General features: G+C 40.2%; 1 protein-coding gene across 2 annotated transcripts in view; it reads right to left on the bottom strand.

Annotated features, from left to right (window-relative positions):
* Positions 1 to 22,694, bottom strand: part of LOC115148788 (AP-2 complex subunit beta) — a 69,708-nt gene that overhangs the window by 3,809 nt on the left and 43,205 nt on the right. For both annotated transcript variants that reach the window (XM_029691014.1, XM_029691015.1), the window contains 3 exons: positions 16,328 to 16,412; positions 16,056 to 16,142; positions 5,799 to 5,953 (listed from right to left, as the gene is read on the bottom strand). In XM_029691014.1, the coding sequence (XP_029546874.1) occupies positions 5,799 to 5,953; positions 16,056 to 16,142; positions 16,328 to 16,412 (327 nt within the window). The remainder of the gene's footprint in view (positions 1 to 5,798; positions 5,954 to 16,055; positions 16,143 to 16,327; positions 16,413 to 22,694) is intronic.

Raw genomic sequence — 22,694 nt, 5'->3', positions numbered from 1 at the left:
CCCACTTCACTAATTTGGACTATTTTGTGTATGTCCATTACATAAAATCCATTTAAATTACAGGTTGTAATGCAACAAAATAGGAAAACGGCAAGGGGGATGAATACTTTTGCAAGACACTGTATATACAAAAGTATGTGGACAGTGCTTCAAAATAGTGGATTTGGGTATTTCAGCCACACCCGTTGCTGACAGGTGTATAAAATCGAGCACACAGCCATGCAATTTCCATAGACAAACATTAGCAGTAGAATGGCCCGCACTGAAAAGCTCAGTGACTTTCAACGTGGCACCGTCATAGGATGCCACCTTTCGAACGAGTCAGTGCGCCATATTTCTGCCCTGCTAGAGCTGCCTTGGTCAACTGTAAGTGCTGTTACTGTGAAGTGGAAATGTCTAGGAGCAACAACGGCTCAGCCATGAAGTGGTAGGCCACACAAGCTCACAGAATGGGACTGCTGAGTGCTGAAGCGCGTAAAAATCGTCTGCAACACTCACTACCAAATTCCAAAACTGCCTCTGGAAGCAACGCCAGCACAAGAACGGTTCGTCGGGAGGTGTTCCTAATGTTTGGTACACCGTGTGCATTCCCATTTAATTGTACATGTGCCCCTCCCCACACAAAAACTATATTGAGATAATCACATAAAAGACAGTACAGTATGAAGATGGGCAGAAACTGCTTCTCCAATAGAAATCCCTGATCACGCTTGTAGGCGATGTTACGGTGACGTTGGCTAGCTAAGCTCATACGCAGAAACGCGTCATCGGGTTTAACGGTCGTCTCACGCCAAACTGAGCTTGTGCAGGCTGTAAAGTCAAAAGGCACTCCTTCGAAATAAAGTTGTTTTTGACAAAAAATTAAAATGTGTCAGTTTGTCACTTTCACGAGGTTGGAGTAATAACATGTTCAACTACATAAGACATTCACTCGAATCTAGGTTGTGCCTTTAGATTTAGAGAAAACAAACAAACTAAGGAAGAATTTGGCAGTTCTCAAACCCCGGCCTGGTCTGCTTGGTCAGTTTCGGGAAGTCTCGCAATGTTGCACCTCTGGGTTACAAAAAGCACATGGATCAAACCTGATATGATGATCCACTCTTGAGCAGCACAAGAGAAGTGATCAAGGTACACATGAAATGTACTACTAATGTTAGCTAGTTAACATATTAGATACTTATGTTAACTGGTCTTCCTGTCTGGGTTGGCGCCCCCCCCTTGGGTTGTGCCATGGCGGAGATCTTTGTGGGCTATACCCGGCCTTGTCTTAGGACGGTAAGTTGGTGGTTGTAGACATCCCTCTAGTGGTGTGGGGGCTGTGCTTTGGCAAAGTGGGTGGGGTTATATCCTGCCTGTTTTGCCCTGTCCGGGGGTATCATCGGATGGGGCCAGTGTCTTCTGATCCCTCCTGTCTCAGCCTCCAGTATTTATGCTGCAGTAGTTTGTGTGTCGGGGGGCTAGGGTCAGTCTGTTACATCTGGAGTATTTCTCGTCTTATCCGGTGTCCTGTGTGAATTTAAATATGCTCCCTCTAATTCTCTCTCTCTTTCTCTCTTTCTTTCTTTCTTTCTTTCTCTCTCTCGGAGGACCTGAGCCCTAGGACCATGCCTCAGGACTACCTGGCATGATGACTCCTTGCTGTCCCCAGTCCACCTGGCCATGCTGCTGCTCCAGTTTCAACTGTTCTGCCAGAGGCTATGGAACCCTGACCTGTTCACCGGACGTGCTTGTTGCACCCTCGACAACTACTATGATTATTATTATTATTTGACCATGCTGGTCATTTATGAACATTTTAACATCTTGACCATGTTCTGTTATAATATCCACCCGGCACAGCCAGAAGAGGACTGGCCACTCCTCATAGCCTGGTTCCTCTCTAGGTTTCTTCCTAGGTTTTTGGCTTTTCTAGGGAGTTTTTCCTAGCCACCGTGCTTCTTTCACATGCATTGCTTGCTGTTTGGGGTTTTAGGCTGGGTTTCTGTACAGCACTTTGAGATTTCAGCTGATGTACGAAGGGCTATATAAATTTGATTTGACTTAGCTGGCAATCTAAGATGTGCCAAAAACATTTTCTCCAGCTCAGGGCTCCAGGTATGCATTTGGCTTGCTAACTTGCTAACTATAGTGTTAGGTGGCTAGTTTGCAATATCAAGCTTCTTGGTTACAACAGAGACAACCAATCCCCTTCTGGATCAAGTGCGAGTAGCCTTTTGAGATTTGTAGAAGTTGTATAACTTTATGAGTTGGGTTATCTTCCCTTGCATTTAGTTTATGTTCGCTTGCTCTTTTTAGCATTTAGTTAGCGTCTGCTACGGGAATTCCCTAGTACTTTGTTAGCATACCTTGTTTAAAAATAAAAATACAGTTTTGAAATAAATAGAAATAGCGTCCCTTGTGTGCACTGCCAGTAATGGCATATACTGGTATTGTACAGGAACGGTATGAAGGTATGGAAATTTGGATACCGCCCAACCCTAACATGTAAAATAGAGCCTGAGCTATTACATACTGTATGCAAAAATGTCCCAAAAAAATCTGAGTTTATGCATTTTTAGATCATTGACGTTAAATGTTAAGAATGTTTATTAAAAAAAAAAGAGACAAATTATCAAATAATTTGACAACCGTGTTTGTAAGCTTTTAAAATTATATCAAATTCAACTGTTTATATTTTCCAGCGATGAAGAAATGGATGTCTCATGGTAGGGTGGGGTTTGCAAAATGGGTCAACTGTGAGCACCTGTATCTTCTAAATGTTTTGTCATTCAGGTCCAAAAAGTAACTTTCTGACCACTTCTACCATGGGCAAATATGTATGGAAAGCTTCTTTCAAATCAAAATGGTAGTGGTCAAAAAGTGATTGAAATCAAATGGAACGACCCAGTGGCCTAATTAGGTCTCATACTAATTAAAAAATCTCAACGCCACTACTTACTTCTCTTTTTTTTGTCTTCCACAGATGTTATTTTTTTTTAAGTCTCACTTTCTATCAAATCACATTTTAGCTCTTAAGTCTAACCAACAAAGCAGTTCAAGAAAAAGCTTTAAGAAAATATTTACTAAATAAGTTAAAAACAAAATAAAACAATAAGAATAATGAGGCTATATACAGGGGGTACCGGTACCGAGTCAATGTGCGGGGGTACATCCATACTACCGCTTTAAAAAAACTCTACAACATTAATGCGTACTAACATGTCGACTCAGTGACCAGTTTATTATATACACCATCCCTTTTTCACGAAAAGGGTTCACGCCAACAGACAGTGGTCATGTGGACATGGCTTGCTATATAAAGCAGGCAGACAGGCATCGAGGCATTCAGTTACTGTTCGATTGAACGTTAGGAATGGGCAAAACGAGCGACCTAAGCGAATTTGAACGTAGTATGATCGTCAGTGCCAGGCGCGCCGGATCCAGTATCTCAGAAACGGCGGCCTCCTGGGCTTTTCACGCACAACAGTGTCTAGGGTTTACCGAGAATGGGTGCGACAAACAAAAAACATGCAGTAGGGGCAGTCCTGTGGGTGAAATTAGTTTGTTGATGAGAGATCGAAGGAGAATGGCATTAATCATGCGAGCTATCAGGTGGGCCAAAAATAGCCAATAACGGCGCAGTACAACATTGGTGTGCAGAACAGCATCTCGGAACGCACATCTTGTCAGTTCTTGTCACGGATGGGCTATTGCAGCAGACGACCACACCAAGTTCCACTCCTATTAGCTAAAAACAACAAGAAGTGGTTCAAGTGGGCACGCAATCACCAACACTGGACAATTGAGGAGTGGAAAAACATTGCCTGGTCCGACGAATCCCTGTTCCTGTAACATCAGGTTTTGGCGTAAGAAGCATGAAACCATGGCCCCTTCCTGCCTGGTGTCAACAGTACAGGCTGGTGGCGGTGGTGTAATGGTGTGGGGAATGTTGTCTTGACACATGTTAGGTCCCTTGATACCAACTGAGCAATGTTTCCATGCCCCAATGAATTCAGGCTGTTCTGGAGGCAAAGGGGGTTCCAACCAGGTAATAGATGGCTGTACCTAATAAACTGTACACTCTCCTGTTATAATGGCCTGGTCCATATGTTCTACCTGTTCAATGACAGGCCATGATGTTGCCCAAAGGGTATTTGTCTGAGATGCTTCTGCCAATAAATTGGCCCCTACACAGCTGCCCTTGACCATTTTGAAAGGTTGATATGAACTGTTACCTGAACTCTACTACCACAGTTATTGTGCAAGGGTCAAATGAAATAACCCCTGGGCATTATCTATGTATGGGGAGCACACACAAAAAACAATAGCCATAGCCATCCCCATAGCTCACTTTATATTAACAGTCTTCCACTGCCCCTGATGTCATAGGATAAGTGTTTGTTCTCAACGGCTTTGATGGGCTAACACAATCCATTATTTATTTTAGACGGGTCTAAAGAAGCAAAGATACGAAGAAAATGTAGTCTATTTCCGAAGAACAGAATAGCATACTGAGTTGTCCTTATGTTAGGTCCTGATCTGGCTATGGCTGTGGGCTACACTAGTTCATTCAGCAGACAAGATTTGCTTAGAATTCTATGGCATTATTTTATAGTATGAAGTATCAGCTGTTCCGGACGACTATGTGATCACGCTCTCCGTAGCTGACATGAGTAAGACCTTTAAACAGGTCAACATACACAATTGATTTGATTGATGTATTATATTAAGTTAAAATAAAAAAGCGTTCATTCAGTATTGTTGTAATTGTCATTATATATATATATATATATATATATATATATATATATATATATATATATATATATATATATATATAATATATATATAAATAAAAGGAAAAATAAAAAAAATTGTTGTCCGATTAATCAGTACCGGCTTTTTTTTGGCCCTCCAATAATCGGTATCGGCGCTGAAAAAAATCATAATCGGTCGACCTCTAGTACGACTATGATTCGAAAAAGTCGCACAAAAAAATGCATTGTTTCTAATGCTGGGCATCATTCATAATATGATTATATAATATTATATAATATATATAATTCACAAGTTATAGGCTAATATTGTCACCCATCAGACTATTCTTGCTTTAATCTTGTCTTTACATATCCTAAATAGCAATTTCCCTTCAGACTTTTATGGTGACCTGGAATTTTACTGCCTTCATGACTCGTGACCGCCAGTATGGCGGTAATACGGTCAACGCAACAGCCCTAGACCTGACCATGCCTGTATTTAGGAGCTATTTTGCAGTGCTATATGGGTCATTTGACCTTGTTCATGGCCAATCTAGAGGAGAAAAAGTTAACCAAGCAGCAGGTTTGCTGCCGATGTCACCCATTACTCTGCCAGAGGACATGTCATTCCCAATGAGTCCTCAATGATGAACAGGTTCCTTCAAACGTATGATAAGGGAACAGGATATAGTTGGGTGTGTATAAAACAAAGAAGGTTGATAACTTGTATTACTTCCATAAACCATCTCTAGGTACCACTTCCTGGATGTAACATGCACTTCATTATAGGGGAGTGTAGCGAAGGTGCTGTCTCAGTGAGAAGGGCTATCAATTATTTCCTGGGTTCAAACATTCCATTAAAGACTAAGTCTACTCATGAAGGTCACGCAATGACTACAGTGTTTACAAAACACAAAAGTGTTTATTTGCCTGGTACTCTAGTGAGGGAAGGGTGGAAATATAAAGAGCCTTCTGCTTGGCACTTCAGACTTCTACTGACAAAAACAATGAGTGACTTCTGAGTTCAGAATTAGGAGAGTTGAGATTAGGCGGGTGTTTTACCGTGTAGTTGGGGTTGCCGGGTTGGATGCGGAGCTCAGCCAGGATCCAGATGCCATTGGTGAGCTTGAGTGACTGGTAGAGCATGTCCTGGCCCTCCACGTTCCTCTTGGCAATGGTGTAAATGTTGTCGTTCTGCAGCTTCCCCGACACAGTGTCTGCAAGGTCACATTACATATGAGTAAGGTATATACTAGAAGTGTGGATATAAATTCTCAGTTTTTTCAGGATTTCTGTAGTCATGCGGGAATAGGCTGCGAGGGAATACTTAAAATGGGAATTTTGGGAAGATTTCAGGAATTTTTCAACCCTACTTTATGTGGAGATCAGCACTACACAGGCAAAGCTCAGCCTCATGGGCTGTAGGCTATTCTACGGTCGACTACTGATAAGTGCACATTGGATAAGTGCATTCTCCATTGTAGTGCAGTTCAGCAGTTGTAATTAATATTTTTTTTACTGACAGTACTCATTCAGACATACACATCTGAGAGGGGAGTTATCTATAGACTAAGGCATTGTATTGTACAGTAGTAGCTTCATTTTTGGGAACTGCATTCTCTAGTCTAGGAACATGAGGTTTTGCTTTATTACTAGGTATTGGGCTATATATGCAGTGGTTTCTACAGTTTCCATTGTTGGTTTGCAGCGTCATCTAAAAAAAGGACTGAGGGACTCAATACAACAAGAGAGAAGGAGATTGATTTCATGTAAGACAAAATTCATAATAACAGTATGTGAAAAACCAACAACTAGGCTATTAGCTGCTTTCTGAGTCATATTAGACTACACACATGGCCTGATAAATCATTCCATTTCCATGACCAACATCAGCTGCCTATTCCTCTGTCCCAGTCAATCTGTACCCTTAAGGCAACTCTAATGGTTTCTCTGTGAGCCTGGCTAACTACTGGCAGTGGGGAGCAGCTCAGCTAATATATATCTACATTAGCTTCTTGAAACAACTGCTGGAGCTTAGTCCCTCCTTTGTGCCTCTAAGTGGAAAAAAAATGTATCCTGATCCAAGTCAGACTGAGGAAGAGGAACAGAGCTAGGGTAACTTCTAACAGTGCTGTGAACGTTGAAGCAATACATTGAACGTCATGGATGTAACCTAGCCTGTAAGCTGCACTCTTATGTGGACTGTCACTACAGGGAGTAGCTACTACAACTTCCAGATCTCACATCTAGAGGTGGGGATGTCACTATAGACACTATGTCTAACGGGCTTAAAACCATAGGTCAATAGACAAACTACCACTACCATAAACTCTGACCCTGAGGCCCATGTCCCATTGTAGGTCCTGCCCTGAGCACTCGTCAGTGCCACTGCTCTCAGCCCTCAGTCACTCTGTTGTCTGGGGCAACCAGGCATGGTATGGGTTATCATTAAAGAGGTTGTGTGAAGTCTCCTTCAGGGAAAGAGGGGGGAGGCAAAATGCCTTGAAAGGAGTCCTGAAAGGTAGGTGGTAGATGGAGAGAAGGAGAAGTGTCAAAAAAGAAAGAAGCAGGACAAGTGACAGTGGGGGAATTAATTTCATCTCTCCTACAGCGCAGTGGAACAGCTTCCTGTATGACTAGTCTCTATTATGTTACAGTCTGCAGGGAAGCTGCAATTCAAAAAGTGAATTGTCGTTTTGTCTTTTTCAGGGCAGAAAGGATGTCAGTTGTGTTTTAATAACAGCCTTTGAAACCATCCAACCACTTTATCACAATTACATTCTATGTCCTCAGATGAACAAGGGAAACAAACATTGATTACTGGGAAAATGTTATATCCATTAAATGAAAAGTAGGATTCAAGACCATTTAATATGTTGAAAGATTACCTTAATTAGCTAGCTAGTATGTTGCCTACTTGGTGGCAAACATTTTGTATTTGCTATGCTATTATTCTCGCTTGCATGACTCATGGTTCTACTGTGGCTGTGGAAAGAGCCTTGTTTTAAATTAGGCTACTGGAGTATTGCTTGTCACGCTACAAAGAAAGCATCTAAAAACAGAGGTGGTAACATAATAAGAATCTCCATATTTGACTGAGGGAAAATGTAGGCAGCTAAAGAAAATACATTTTCATTATCATAAATACACATCTTCCAGAGATATCATCTTCCAAAAATGTACACTACCGTTCAAAAGTTTAGGGTCACTTAGAAATGTCCTTGTTTTTGAAAGAAAAGCATATTTTTTGTCCATTAAACAACATCAAATTGATCATAAATACAGTGTAGACGTTGTCAATGTTGTAAATGACTATTGTAGCTGGAAACTGCTGATTTTTAATGGAATATCTACATAGGTGTACAGAGGCCCATTAATTATCAGCAACCATCACTCCTGTGTTCCAATGGCACGTTGTGTTAGTTATTCAAGTTAATTTGAAAAGGCTAATTGATCATTAGAAAACCCTTTTGCAATTATGTTAGCACAGCTGAAAATGGTTGTGCTGATTAAAGAAGCAATAAAACTGGCGTTCTTTAGACTAGTTGAGTATCTGGAGCATCAGCATTTGTGGGTTCGATTACAGGCTCATTATGGCCAGAAACAAAGAACTTTCTTCTGAAACTCATCAGTCTATTCTTGTTCTGAAAAATGAAGGCTATTCCATGTGAGAAATTGCCAAGAAACTGAAGATCTCATACAACGCTGTGTACTACTCCCTTCTCAGAACAGCACAAACTGGCTCTAGCCAGAATAGAAAGAGGAGTGGGAGGCCCCGGTGCAGAACTGAGCAAGAGGACAAGTATATTAGTGTCTCTAGTTTGAGAAACAAATGCCTCACAAGTCCTCAACTGGCAGCTTCATTAAATAGTACCCGCAAAACACCAGTCTCAACATTAACAGTGAAGAGGCGACTCGAGGATGCTGGTCTTCTAGGCAGAGTTGCAAAGAAAAAGCCAAATCTCAGACTGGCCAATAAAAATAAAAGATTAAGATGGACAAAAGAACAGACACTGAACAGAGGAAAATAGCCTAATAAATGAAAAAAGCATCTAAAATCAACAAACTCATAATTTTCAATTAAAAGTAGATTCAGCGAAATGACGTTGCCCTGAGCAGCACCGCAGATATTGCGATGAGCGAGATGCAAGTCTTCACTCCCACACAGTATCTGCTTCACGCTGCTAGAGCCCAAAACAGTGTGGGAGTTTGGCCCGGAGCTTCATAGGGATGGGCATGAGTAATTGAGTACATGAACAGACGTCAAACGTAAATCTTTAACCAGATATATATATATATAATATATATATATATATATATATATATATATATATATATATATAATATATATATAATATATATATATATATAATATATATATAATATATATATATAATATATATATAATATATATATATATATATATATATATATATATATATATATATATATATATATATATAATATATATATAATATATATATATAATATATATATAATATATATATATATATATATATATATATATATATATATATATATATATATATATATATAATATATATATATATATATATAATATATATATACACTGCTCAAAAAAATAAAGGGAACACTAAAATAACACATCCTACATCTGAATGAATTAAATAATCTTATTAAATACTTTTTTCTTTACATAGTTGAATGTGCTGACAACAAAATCACACAAAAATAATCAATGGAAATTCAATTTATCAACCCATGGAGGTCTGGATTTGGAGTCACACTCAAAATTAAAGTGGAAAACCACACTACAGGCTGATCCAACTTTGATGTAATGTCCTTGAAACAAGTCAAAATGAGGCTCAGTAGTGTGTGTGGCCTCCACGTGCCTGTATGACCTCCCTACAACGCCTGGGCATGCTCCTGACGAGGTGGCAGATGGTCTCCTGAGGGATCTCCTCCCAGACCTGGACTAAAGCATCCGCCAACTCCTGGACAGTCTGTGGTGCAACGTGGTGTTGGTGGATGGAACGAGACATGATGTCCCAGATGTGCTCAATTCGATTCAGGTCTGGGAAACGGGCGGGCCAGTCCATAGCATCAATGCCTTCCTCTTGCAGGAACTGCTGACACACTCCAGCCACATGAGGTCTAGCATTGTCTTGCATTAGGAGGAACCCAGGGCCAACCGCACCAGCATATGGTCTCACAAGGGGTCTGAGGATCTCATCTCGGTACCTAATGGCAGTCAGGCTACCTCTGGCGAGCACATGGAGGGCTGTGCGGCGCCCCAAAGAAATGCCACCCCACACCATGACTGACCCACCACCAAACCGGTCATTCTGGAGGATGTTGCAGTCAGCAGAATGTTCTCCACGGCGTCTCCAGACTCTGTCACGTCTGTCACATGCTCAGTGTAAACCTGCTTTCATCTGTGAAGAGCACAGGGCGCCAGTGGCGAATTTGCCAATCTTGGTGTTCTCTGGCAAATGCCAAACGTCCTGCACGGTGTTGGGCTGTAAGCACAACCCCCACCTGTGGACGTCAGGCCCTCATACCACCCTCATGGAGTCTGTTTCTGACCGTTTGAGCAGACACATGCACATTTGTGGCCTGCTGGAGGTCATTTTGCAGGGCTCTGGCAGTGCTCCTCCTGCTCCTCCTTACACAAAGGCGGAGGTAGCGGTCCTGCTGCTGGGTTGTTGCCCTCCTACGGCCTCCTCCACGTCTCCTGATGTACTGGCCTGTCTCCTGGTAGCGCCTCCATGCTCTGGACACTACCCTGACAGACACAGCAAACCTTTCTGCCACAGCTCGCATTGATGTGCCATCCTGGATGAGCTGCACTACCTGAGCCACTTGTGTGGGTTGTAGACTCCGTCTCATGCTACCACAAGAGTGAGAGCACCGCCAGCATTCAGAAGTGACCAAAACATCAGCCAGGAAGCATAGGAACTGAGAAGTGGTCTGTGGTTACCACCTGCAGAACCACTCCTTTATTGGGGGTGTCTTTCTAATTGCCTATAATTTCCACCTGTTGTCTATTCCATTTGCACAACAGCATGTGAAATGTATTGTCAATCAGTGTTGCTTCCTAAGTGGACAGTTTGATTTCACAGAAGTGTGATTGACTTGGAGTTACATTGTGTTGTTTAAGTGTTCCCTTTATTTTTTTGAGCAGTATATATATAATATATATAATATATATATATATATATATATATATATATATATATATATATATATATATAATATATATATATATATATATATAATATATAAATAATATATATATATATATAATATATAAATAATATATATATATATAATATATAAATAATATATATATATATATAATATATATATAATATATATATATATATATATATATATATATATATATATATATATATATATATATATATATATATATATATATATTATATATATATATATAATATATATATATATATATATATATATATATATATACACACACACACACACATATATACATACATACATACATACATACATACATACTACATACATACATACATACATACATACATACATACATACATACATACATACATACATACATACATACATACATACATACATACATACATACATACATACATATATACATATATATATATACATACACACACACACACACACACACACACACACACACACAGTACCAGTCAAAAGTTTGGACACGTACTCATTCAGGGGTGTTTTAAATATATATATTTTTTTTGTTACTATTTTCTACATTGTAGAATAATAGTGAAGACATCAAAACTATGAAATCACACATATGGAATCATGTAGCAAGCAAAAAAGTGTTAAACAAATAACAAAATATTTTATATTTGAGATTCTTCAAAGTAGCCACTCTTGACATTCTCTCAACCACCTTCATGAGGCAGTCACCTGAAATGCATTTCAATTAACAGGTGTGCCTTCTTAAAAATTAATTTGTGGAATTTCTTTCCTTCTTAATGCATTTGAGCCAATCAGTTGTGTGGTGACAAGGTAGGGGTGGTATACAGAAGATAGCCCTATTTGGGAAAAGACCAAGTCCATATTATGGCAAGAACAGCTCAAATAAGCAAAGAGAAACAATAGTCCATCATTACTTCAAGATCTTTGAAAGTTTCTTCAAGTGCAGTCGCAAAAATCATCAAGCACTATGATGAAATTGTCTCTCATGAGGACCGCCACAGGAAAGGAAGACCCAGAGTTAACTCTGCTGCAGAGGATAACTTTATTAGAGTTAACTGCACCTCAGATTGCAGCACAAATAAATGCTTCACAGAGTTCAAGTAAAAGACACATGTCAACATCAACTGTTCAGAAGAGACTGCGTGAATCAGGCCCTCATGGTAGAATTGCTACAAAGAAACTACTACTAAAGGACACCAATAAGAAGAAGAGACTTGCTTGGGCCAAGAAACACGAGCAATGGACATTAGATCAGTGGAAATCTGATCTTTGGTCTGGTGAGTCCAGATTTGAGATTTTTGGTTCCAACCACCGTGTCTTTGTGAGACGCAGAGTAGGTGAACAGATGATCTCCACATGTGTGGTTCCCACCATGAAGAATGGAGGAGGTGGTGTGATGGTGTGGGTCTGCTTTTTTGGTGACACTGTGTGATTTATTTAGATTTCAAGGTACACTTAACCAGCATGGCTACCACAGCATTCTGCAGTGATACGCCATACCATCTGGTTTGCGCTTAGTGGGACTATCATTTCTTTTTCAACAGGACAATGACCCAACACACCTCCAGGCTGTGTAAGGGCTATTTGACCAAGAAGGAGAGTGATGGAGTGCTGCATCAAATGACCTGGCCTCCACAATTACCCGGCATCAATCCAATTGAGATGGTTTGGGATGAGTTGGACCTCTGAGTGAAGGAAAAGCAGCCAACAAGTGCTCAGCATATATGGGAACTCCGTCAAGACTGTTGGAAAAGCATTCCAGGTAAAGCTGGTTGAGAGAATGCCAAGAGTGTGCAAAGCTGTCAAGGCAAATGGTGGCTACTTTGAAGAATCTAAAATATATTTTGTTCCCACTGTGAAGCATGTTGTTTTTCAACAGGACAATGACCCAACACACCTCCAGGCTGTGTAAGGGCTATTTGACCAAGAAGAAGAGTGATGGAGTGCTGCATCAGATGACCTGGCCTCCACAATCATCCAACCTCAACCCAATTGAGATGGTTTTGGGATGAGTAGGACTGCATATGTTGGAAATCCTTCAAGACTGTTGGAAAAGCAGAAGCTGGTTGAGAGAAATCCAAGAGTGTGCAACGCTGTCATCAAGGCAATGGGTGGCTACTTTGAAGAACCTAAAATATATTTTGATTTGTTTAACACTTTTTTGTTTACTATGATTCCATATGTGTTATTTCATATTTTTAATGTCTTCACTATTACTTTACAATGTAGAAAATAGTGAAAATAAAGAAAAACCCTTGAATGAGTAGGTACAGTTGAAGTCAGAAGTTTAAATACACCTAGGTTGGAGTCATTAAAACTTGTTTTTCAACCACTCCACAAATCTCTTGTTAACAAACTATAGTTTTGGAAAGTCGGTTAGGACTTCTATTTTGTGCATGACACAAGTAATTTTTCCAACAAATGTTTACAGACAGATTTTTATTTTATTTCACATCTATCACTCCAGTGTTAATTTGCTAAATTGTAATTACTTCGCTACTTTGGCCTATTTATTGCCTTACCTCCTTACTCCATTTGCACACACTGTATATAGACTTTTCTATTGTGTTATTGACGGTTTGTTTATCCCACGTGTAACTCTGTGTTATTGTTTTTTGTCACACTGCTTTGCTTTATCTTGGCCAGGTCGCAGTTGTAAATGAGAACTTGTTCTCAACTGGCCTACCTGGTTAAAAAAAAAATATATATAATAATAATATATATTTTTTTTTAAATGATTATTTCACTTATAATTCACTGTATCACAATTCCAGTGTGTCAGATGTTTACATGCACTAAGTTGAGTGTGCCTTTAAACAGCTTGGAAAATTCCAGAAAATTATGTCATGACTTTAGAAGCTTCTGATAGGCTAATTGACATCATTTGAGTCAATTGGAGGGGTACCTGTGGATGTATTTCAAGGACTACCTTCAAACTCAGTGCCTCTTTGCTTGACATCATGGGAAAATCAAAGGAAATCAGCCAAGACCTCAGATAAAAATGTGTAGACCTCCACAAGCCTGGTTCATCCTTGGGTGCAATTTCTAAACGCCTGAAGGTACCACGTTCATCTGTACAAACAATAGTACGCAAGTATAAACACCATGGGACCACGCAGCCGTCATACCGCACAGGAAGGAGACGCATTCTGTCTCCTAGAGATGAACGTACTTTGGTGCGAAAAGTGCAAATCAATCCCAGAACAGCAGCAAAGGACCTTGTGAAGATGCTGGAGGAAACAGGTACAAAAGTATCTATAGCCACAGTAAAACGAGTCCTATATCGACTGCTCCAAAACCGCCATAAAAAAGCCAGACTACGGTTTGCAACTGCACATGGAGACAAAGATCGTACATTTTGGAGAAATGTCCTCTTGTCTGATGAAATAAATACTTCCAAAGTTGTGGCAAAACGTCTTAAAGACAACAAAGTCAAGGTATTGGCGTGGCACAACGCACGGACCTCAATTCTATAGAAAATTTGTGGGCAGAACTGAAAAAGCGTGTGCGAGCAAGGAGGCCTACAAACCTGACTCGGTTACACCAGCTCTGTCAGGAGGAATGGTCAAATTCACCCAACTTATTGTGGGAAGCTTGTGGAAGGCTACCCGAAACTTTTGACTCAAGTTAAACAATTTAAAGGCAATTCTACCAAATACTAATTGAGTGTATGTAAATGACTGACCCACTGGGAATGTGAAAGAAATAAAATATTAAATAAATCATTCTCTCTACTATTATTCTGACATTTCACATTCTTAAAATAAAATGGTGATCCTAACTGACCTAAAGACAGGGAATTTTTACTAGGATTAAATGTCAGGAATTATGAAAAACTGAGTTTAAATGTATTTGGCTAATGTGTATGTAAACTTCCGACTTCAACTGTATGTCCGAACTTTTGACTGGTACTGTACATTTGCAGCAGCACTATCACAACTCTGCGACAATGTTAGGGATTTTCTGAGTCACTGATAAATCATTGTCTCAACACAGCCTTGAAATGCGTGGACAGGGTTCAGGAGCAAAGAAGATTTGGATGGACTCCGTCAATCCTGTAGAGCATCCTCTGTTTCCAAAAGGTGTAAAAGTTATCTATACAATGTATGCCAACAGAGCTACAGTAGTCTTTTATCCAGGTGTGTAATGCCAGTAGCCTGATGAATCTTTCACAGCCGTGGCCCAGCGATGGTACCGCTTTTTGGAATCTTCCAGAGCTAAAATCAGGTCTTTAAAATCACATTTTCAGCAGTTCCCGAGCTAGCCGTCCTAATGTCGTTTGACTCCACATGGACTATGACAGTGTCGTGTGTATGAATCTGTACTGTCTTCCTGTAGGTGTGTGTGGGAAGACATCTGCACATGAATTGCAGGCAGGTGTGTAACGCTGGAACCTAAGGCTGTGATGTTGTGTCACTGCAACAAAGCCAGAGGGTTAGAGGAAAAGGCCAATTCCACCATTTAAAGATCTTATCCCATTGTACTCTTGGTAACTTAAACACAATGAAGTGTTCAAAAACCACACTAAGCTGCAATTTCAACATCACCTAACAAAGGTCCTCTGACATAAAAAAGATAGAGGAATACAGGAAGCTAGATTGTTGATGAGACTCAATTGCCTTTTTATCATTTGTGTTTGTGCCTGGTTACTGTAGATGACTATGTGGTGTGTATTTCATCCACAAATATTAGCAGAATTGTGGATCGGCTCTCATGTCCTCACGCTTTAAGACTGAATCACGCAAGGTTACATTTTTAAAGCATAGCGTGAACAGCTCCGATGATGGACATTTGAGCCGTACTGCTTGAAAGCCTTGTGTTTCTCGATTGGCTGGGTTTTAGTACAGTCAGGGTTAGGAGGGTGAAAGATGACCCTCTCCAACACAAACACAGTGTACATTTTCATTCTAGATCTGTATTAGTGTTTTTATACCATTGAGCAGTAGAAGGTGGAAAACCCACAGATAAAAATAGCGACAGCCCTTAGAGTACATATCATGGTCAGAAATGTTTTTTTTTTTTTTTTCATATGGTGCGTAAAACATAAGTTAGTGTTCAAAGGTACATATAGCTTTCATCCATAGAGGTAAAGAAGCCTACCTGCGTTTAAGTGGCACTCCTTGATCTGGTACTGCAGCTCGTTCTCATTGGGGATGTCTTTCCAGGTTGCCAGGAACACCTGTCGCTCTGAGGCAGGTGAAGAAGGGGGGGAAATGAGAATGACACCTGAACTGAGCAGGGAGCTACAAAGGTCCTCGTTTTGGTATAAAATAAACTCCTCAAACTCTTTGGTGATAATGACTCTACTGTTATGGTAATGAGCTGGATATTGAGTGTTTGAGTGTTTGAGTGTTGCTTCCAGACACACGTACCCATTTTACCATCCTCCACAAAGAAAATGTTGAGTGGGATAAGCCCGCTGAAGTAGAAAACGTCAATGTTGTTCTTCACAGCCACCTGTGGACAAAAGACAACATCAACACAAAGTTAATATGACATCAGTCAGTGCCTTAGCGCCATGCACTAGAGGTGGCTGATTTAGACATATAGAATTCAAATAAGTCCTCAAACACTTCTGAGCACTTAGGAGCATGAGAAAGATGAGGCAGACAACTGTAAATATAGAATTGCTCTAAATAAGAAAAAGTGCTCTTGAAATGTCCATGCAGTGTCTGTCATGGCTAGACAGAAGTGAGACTGGAGCGGTGTCTATTTGTGAGTGTGGGTGGCGAGGGCTTAAAGCTGAGTGTGTGGTCTGTTGGACTCTGCAACTAATGCAGTATACAGCCCTCATGGGCACTCTGAGCTCTCTCTCTGAACTTCATTAATATTTCTGGCTTCATGGAGTGACCCTCCGGCAGGCAGTCCTGTCCTTACTCTGTTCACGAATAGACATTATCAGAAGACCAGACCCTGGCCCGGCCTCACCTGTACTTGACAGGAACACTGTGTGAAAGTTGCGCAATGCTAAGCACCGAGGACACACACACACACACAGAGACATAAATACAAAAACACACAAACCTCATGTTTGAGTTGTCGATTCCGTGGAAAAACTTTCCCTCATTAGCTCACGACGCAACTCGCATCGTGACACAACATGGAATTAGAGCCCTGTCAGAAAATCTAGGAATCCACAAAAGGACAATCGTCTCCACCTACACATCTGAACCAAACTGACATCCTGTCTGGGCTTCAAAAAATCCCCATGATAAAACACCCAAGCTCATTACAGAGGCCTTTTGATTTGTTTAGTGTCACATGATCGGAGTCATAGACGTACCAATAAAGTATATCAACACACAAGACGCATCACAATGGGGAGTGTGGGAGAGGTGTCGGAATCACATGGTAAATATCCCTAGGCTGTGTTGTGATTAAGTACCAAAGCTGCCAATAACTATTATCTTTGTTAGTACTTAGAAGTCTTCATTACAACTTAGGGTCTCTGAGGTAATTATTAGAATGAACACTGAGGTGAATCAGGGTCAGTAGTGTCCCTTCCAGCAGCTAGGAATAGAAGCTGCTGAATGGTGGGATTGGTAGATATTTATAGTCATTATTATCAATTACTCAATCTGCTGTTTTCTTATAGAATGGCCTAAGGACAAATGTGATTAACAAAATGTGTCACTACAGGCGCCAAACATTTTTTTTTATTTAACTAGGCAAGTCAGTTAAGAACAAATTCTTATTTCCATGACGGCCTACCGGCCGAACCCTAACACGGACGACGCTGTGCCAATTGTGCACCGCCTTACGGACTCCCAATCACAGCCGGTTGTGATACAGCCTGAAAGCGAACCGGGGTCTGTAGTGACGCCTCTAGCACTGAGATGCTGCGCCACTCGGGAGCCCCATGAGCAAGTCTTCTGAATAAACGGACACAAGCGGTTGAATATTCACTATTGAATGTCATTCTGCATTTATGAGTAAGTAGATACTATATGAGCAGTGTTCATTTGAGCAGTGAGTGGATCCAACCCAGATGAACAGCTGTGGTGTGGTGAGCTCAAACACTCTAAAGGTGGTCTGCTTACCACCGAGCCTTCAGACAGACAGATATTTTCCCGAGCACACACACACAATACCCATGCCGGGAAGGCAAGAACAGAAAAGGAGGAATCATTATAGGATGGAGGCTAGCCTGGGATATAGGCACAAAGAAAGTAGCTGTCTCAGCTGGAGAGCCCTGTAAAGTAGTGTTATTTTGGCTGAATAGTTTCCAGTGCCATCTCTCTCAGCCACTGAACAGTGAAAATGAGATGACTGGAACTAATAAAGTCTGCTGATGGATGGGCTGCTTTCCAGGATAGCTGAGTAGCTGTTATATACTGCCATTATATAGGCCTATGTGCTCTTATGCATATTACCAAAGAATATACAGAGCTTTAAAAAAGGGCTATGTATTCAATTTCTGAGACTGGATTTACAGAAAGCTATTCCAGTGAATTGCCTTACCTCCATAATAATGTGAGCTTATGAAATGAGAGTTTGTGCGGGGGCACTGAAAGCTGGAGTCCATTGTCCAGTTGGTGGCTGTCCTGTGGTGGTGGAGCACATTAGATCCAACACTGTGGGCTCAAACTACTAACACGCTTTACTGTCCTCGACTTGACAGCCATGTGTGGGCTGAAGACCGAACCCTCCAGCTCATCTCTCGGTTAGACCTAACCCCTTCCATCAGAATCTCAGCATCAACAAATATTGATTCAGAGAGGCAAGAATTGAAATCTATTTGGACGCAAGACAGAAGCACCCAATTCTGTAGATTATAGTTTGATAAACAGCATTTAGAATGCTGCTTTCTCTAGTTTTACATACGCTTCAACGAGGCCGTAAAAAAGACAGGCTCAAAAGCATATAAACAAATGACATACATTGAGGATATCTTGAAGTTTGAAATTAATTTATGTTATAAAATGCATATAGCTTGTTTTTTTGTTTTCCATTGTAATAGGTCTCGGGCTTGGAAGAGGAGTTTGCACACCGTACGTTGTTCCAGGAGGGAAAAAACTACAGTGCCACTCATTCAAGACTTTCTTTATTTTTACTATTTTCTACATTGTAGAATAATAGTGAAGACATCAAAACTATAAATAAAAAAACACATATGGAATCATGTAGTAACCAAAAAAGTGTTCAACAAATCAAAATATATTTTAGATTCTTCAAAGTAGCCACCATTTGCCTTGACAGCTTTGCACACCCTTGGCATTCTCTCAACCAGCTTTACCTGGAATGCTTTTCCAACAGTCTTGACGGAGTTCCCATATATGCTGAGCACTTGTTGACTGCTTTTCCTTCACTCTGCGGTCCAACTCATCCCAAACCATCTCAATTGGGTTGACGTCAGGTGATTGTGGAGGCCAGATCATTTGATGCAGCACTCCATCACTCTCCTTCTTGGTCAAACTGGCTCTCTGCCGCAAGAGAGCCAGTTTCATCATAACGATTGATGGTTTTTGAGACTGTACTTGAAGAAAGTTTCAAAGTTCTTGAAATTTTCCAAATTGACTGACCTTCATGACTTCAAGTAATGATGGACTGCGTTTCCCTTTGCTTATTTGAGCTGTTCTTGCCATAATATGGACTTGGTCTTTTACCAAATAGGGATATCTTCTGTATACCACCCCTACCTTGTCACAACACAACTGATTGGCTCAAACTCATAAAGGAAAGAAATTCCACAAATTAACAAGACACACCTGTTAAATGACATGTATTCCAGGTGACTACCTCATGAATCTGGTTGAGAGAATGCCAAGAGTATCCAAACAGACGATATTGCCACATCTTAAATGTAAGCCTACTAGAAAGTGTGTGCCCTCAGGCCTGGAGGGAAGCTAAAGTCATTCCGCTACCCAAGAATATTAAAGCCCCCTTTACTGACTCAAATAGCCGACCAATCAGCCTGTTACCAACCCTTAGTAAACTTCTGGAAAAAATGGTGTTTGACCAGATCCAATGCTATTCCACAGTAAAATTAACAATAGAATTTCAGCATGCTTATAGGGAAGGACACTCAACAAGCACATCACTTACAAAAATGACTGATGACTGGTTGAGAGAAATTGATGATAAAATTATTGTGGGGGCTGTCTTGTTAGACTTCAGTGCAGATTTTGACATTATCGATCAGGTCTGCTGCTGGAAAAACGTATGTGTTATGGCTTTACACCCCCTGTTATAATGTGGATAAAGAGTTACTTGTCTAACAGAACACAGAGGGTGTTCTTTAATGGAAGCCTCTCAAATATAATCCCGTTAGAATCAGGAATTCCCCAGGGTAGCTGTTTAGGCCCCATGCTTTTTAAAATTTTACTAATGACAAGCCACTGACTTTGAGTGTCTATGTATGAGGATGACTCAACACTATACACGTCAGCTACTACAGCGACTGAAATGACTGCAACACTCAACAAAGAGCTGCAGTTAGTTTCAGAGTGGGTGGCAAGGAACAAGTTAGCACTAAATATTTATAAAATGAAAAGCATTGTTTGGAACAAAAACACTCACTAAACCCTAAACCTCAACTAAATCTTGTAATAAATAATGTGGAAATTGAGCAAGATGAGATAACTAAACTGCTTGGAGTAACCCTAGATTGTAAACTGTCATGGTCAAAACATTGATGCAGTAGTAGCTATGATGGGGAGAAGTCTATCTATCGGATAGTGTCTTGAACACACAAACAAAACGCCGCTATTTGGATATAACTATGGATTATTTGGAACAAAAACAACATTGGTGTGGAAGTAGAAGTCCTGGGAGTGAATTCTGACGAAGAACAGCAAAGGTAATCCAATTTTTCTTATAGTAAATCTGAGTTTGGTGAGTGCCAAACTTGGTGGGTGTCAAAATAGCTAGCCTGTGATGGCCGGGCTATCTACTCAGAATATTGCAAAATGTGCTTTCGCCGAAAAGCTATTTTAAAATCGGACACCGCGATTGCATGAAGGAGTTCTGTATCTATAAGTCTTCAAATAATTTTTATGTTTTTTGTGAACGTTTATCGTGAGTAATTTAGTAAATTCACCGGAAGTGTTCGGTGGGTATGCTAGTTCTGAACGTCACATGCTAATGTAAAAAGCTGGTTTTTGATATAAATATGAACTTGATTGAACAAAACATGCATGTATTGTATAACAATGTCCTAGGAGTGTCATCTGATGAAGATCAAAGATCAAAGGTTAGTGCTGCATTTAGCTGTGGTTTTGGTTTTTGTGACATTATATGCTAGCTTGAAAAATGGGTGTGTGATTATTTCTGGCTGGGTACTCTCCTGACATAATCTAATGTTTTGCTTTCGTTGTAAAGCCTTTTTGAAATTGGACAATGTGGTTAGATAAAGGAGAGTCTTGTCTTTAAAATGGTGTAAAATAGTCATATGTTTGAAAAATGGAAGTTTTGGGATTTTTGAGGAATTTGTAATTCGCGCCACGCCCTATCATTGGATATTGGAGCGGTGTTCCGCTAGCGGAACATCTAGATGTAAGAGGTTAACAACACTATCAACAAGGCAGGTCCTACAGGCCCTAGTTTTGTCACACCTTGATTACTGTTCAGTCGTGTGGTCAGGTGCCACAAAAAAGGACGTAGGAAAATTGCAATTGGCTCAGAACAGGGCAGCACGGCTGGCCCTTGGATGTACACAGACAGCTAATATTAATAATATGCATGTTAATCTCTCCTGGCTGAAAGTGGAGGACAGATTGACATCATCACTACTTTTATTTATGAGAGGTATTAACATGTTGAATGCACCGAGCTGTCTGTTTAAACTACTGGCACACAGCTCGGACACCACTGCATAGCCCACAAGACATGCCACAAGAGGTCTCTTCACAGTCCCCAAGACCAGAACAGACTATGGGATGGACACAGTACTACATAGAGCCATGAGTACATGGAACTCTATTCCACATCAAGTAACTGACGCAAGCAGTAAAATTAGATAAAAAAATAAAAAAAGATTTAAAAACACCTTATGGAACAGTGGGGACTGCGAAGCAACACAAACATTGTCACAGGCACATGCATGCATACACACACGATAACATACGCACTATACATACACATGGATTTAGTACTGTAGATATGCGGTAGTGATGGAGTAGGGGCCTGAGGGCACACAGTGTGTTGTGTAATCTGTGAATGTATTGTAATGTTTTTAAAATGTATAAACTGCCATAATTTTGCTGGACTCCTGGAAGAGTAGCTGCTGGGGATTGACAATAAATACAAATGCAAATACAAATGTCTTTGCAATTGATACAAACAAGCTAGCTACCTATAAAAATACGCTTTAAATGAAAACTCAGATGACTGCATTAAAATATAAACACTGTAGGCTATATAGGCCTATATCAAATCATATTGAAATACATTTCATGTTCAATAAATGTAGTTCTAATTCGCTACTTGTATACTGTAGGCATATGTAATTTGTCTCAATATATTTCATGATGTGTAGCCTAACGTGCCACAATCTGATTTATTGGGTAAGCGTTAGAATAAGATGCCTCAATATTTGCATCCGTAAGTGGTAATATATCTCTAGGAGCTGATCCGTCGTCAGTATTGCGAAATAATTATAATGTTAAGGTAAGATTTGAATTGAGAAAGCTGATCCGAGAGCAGCACAGCCTTTCTTTCAATCCTATCAGTATTGACACGTGTTAGGGTTCGTTCCTTTCGTACTTGTCAATCATTGGTTCATTGGTGAAATTAGTAATA

The sequence above is a fragment of the Salmo trutta genome, chromosome 15 (assembly GCF_901001165.1).
Source record: "Salmo trutta chromosome 15, fSalTru1.1, whole genome shotgun sequence".
NCBI classification, from domain to species: domain Eukaryota; kingdom Metazoa; phylum Chordata; class Actinopteri; order Salmoniformes; family Salmonidae; genus Salmo; species Salmo trutta.
Note: the sequence above shows the minus strand (reverse complement) of the source record. Positions and strands in the feature narration are given on the sequence as shown.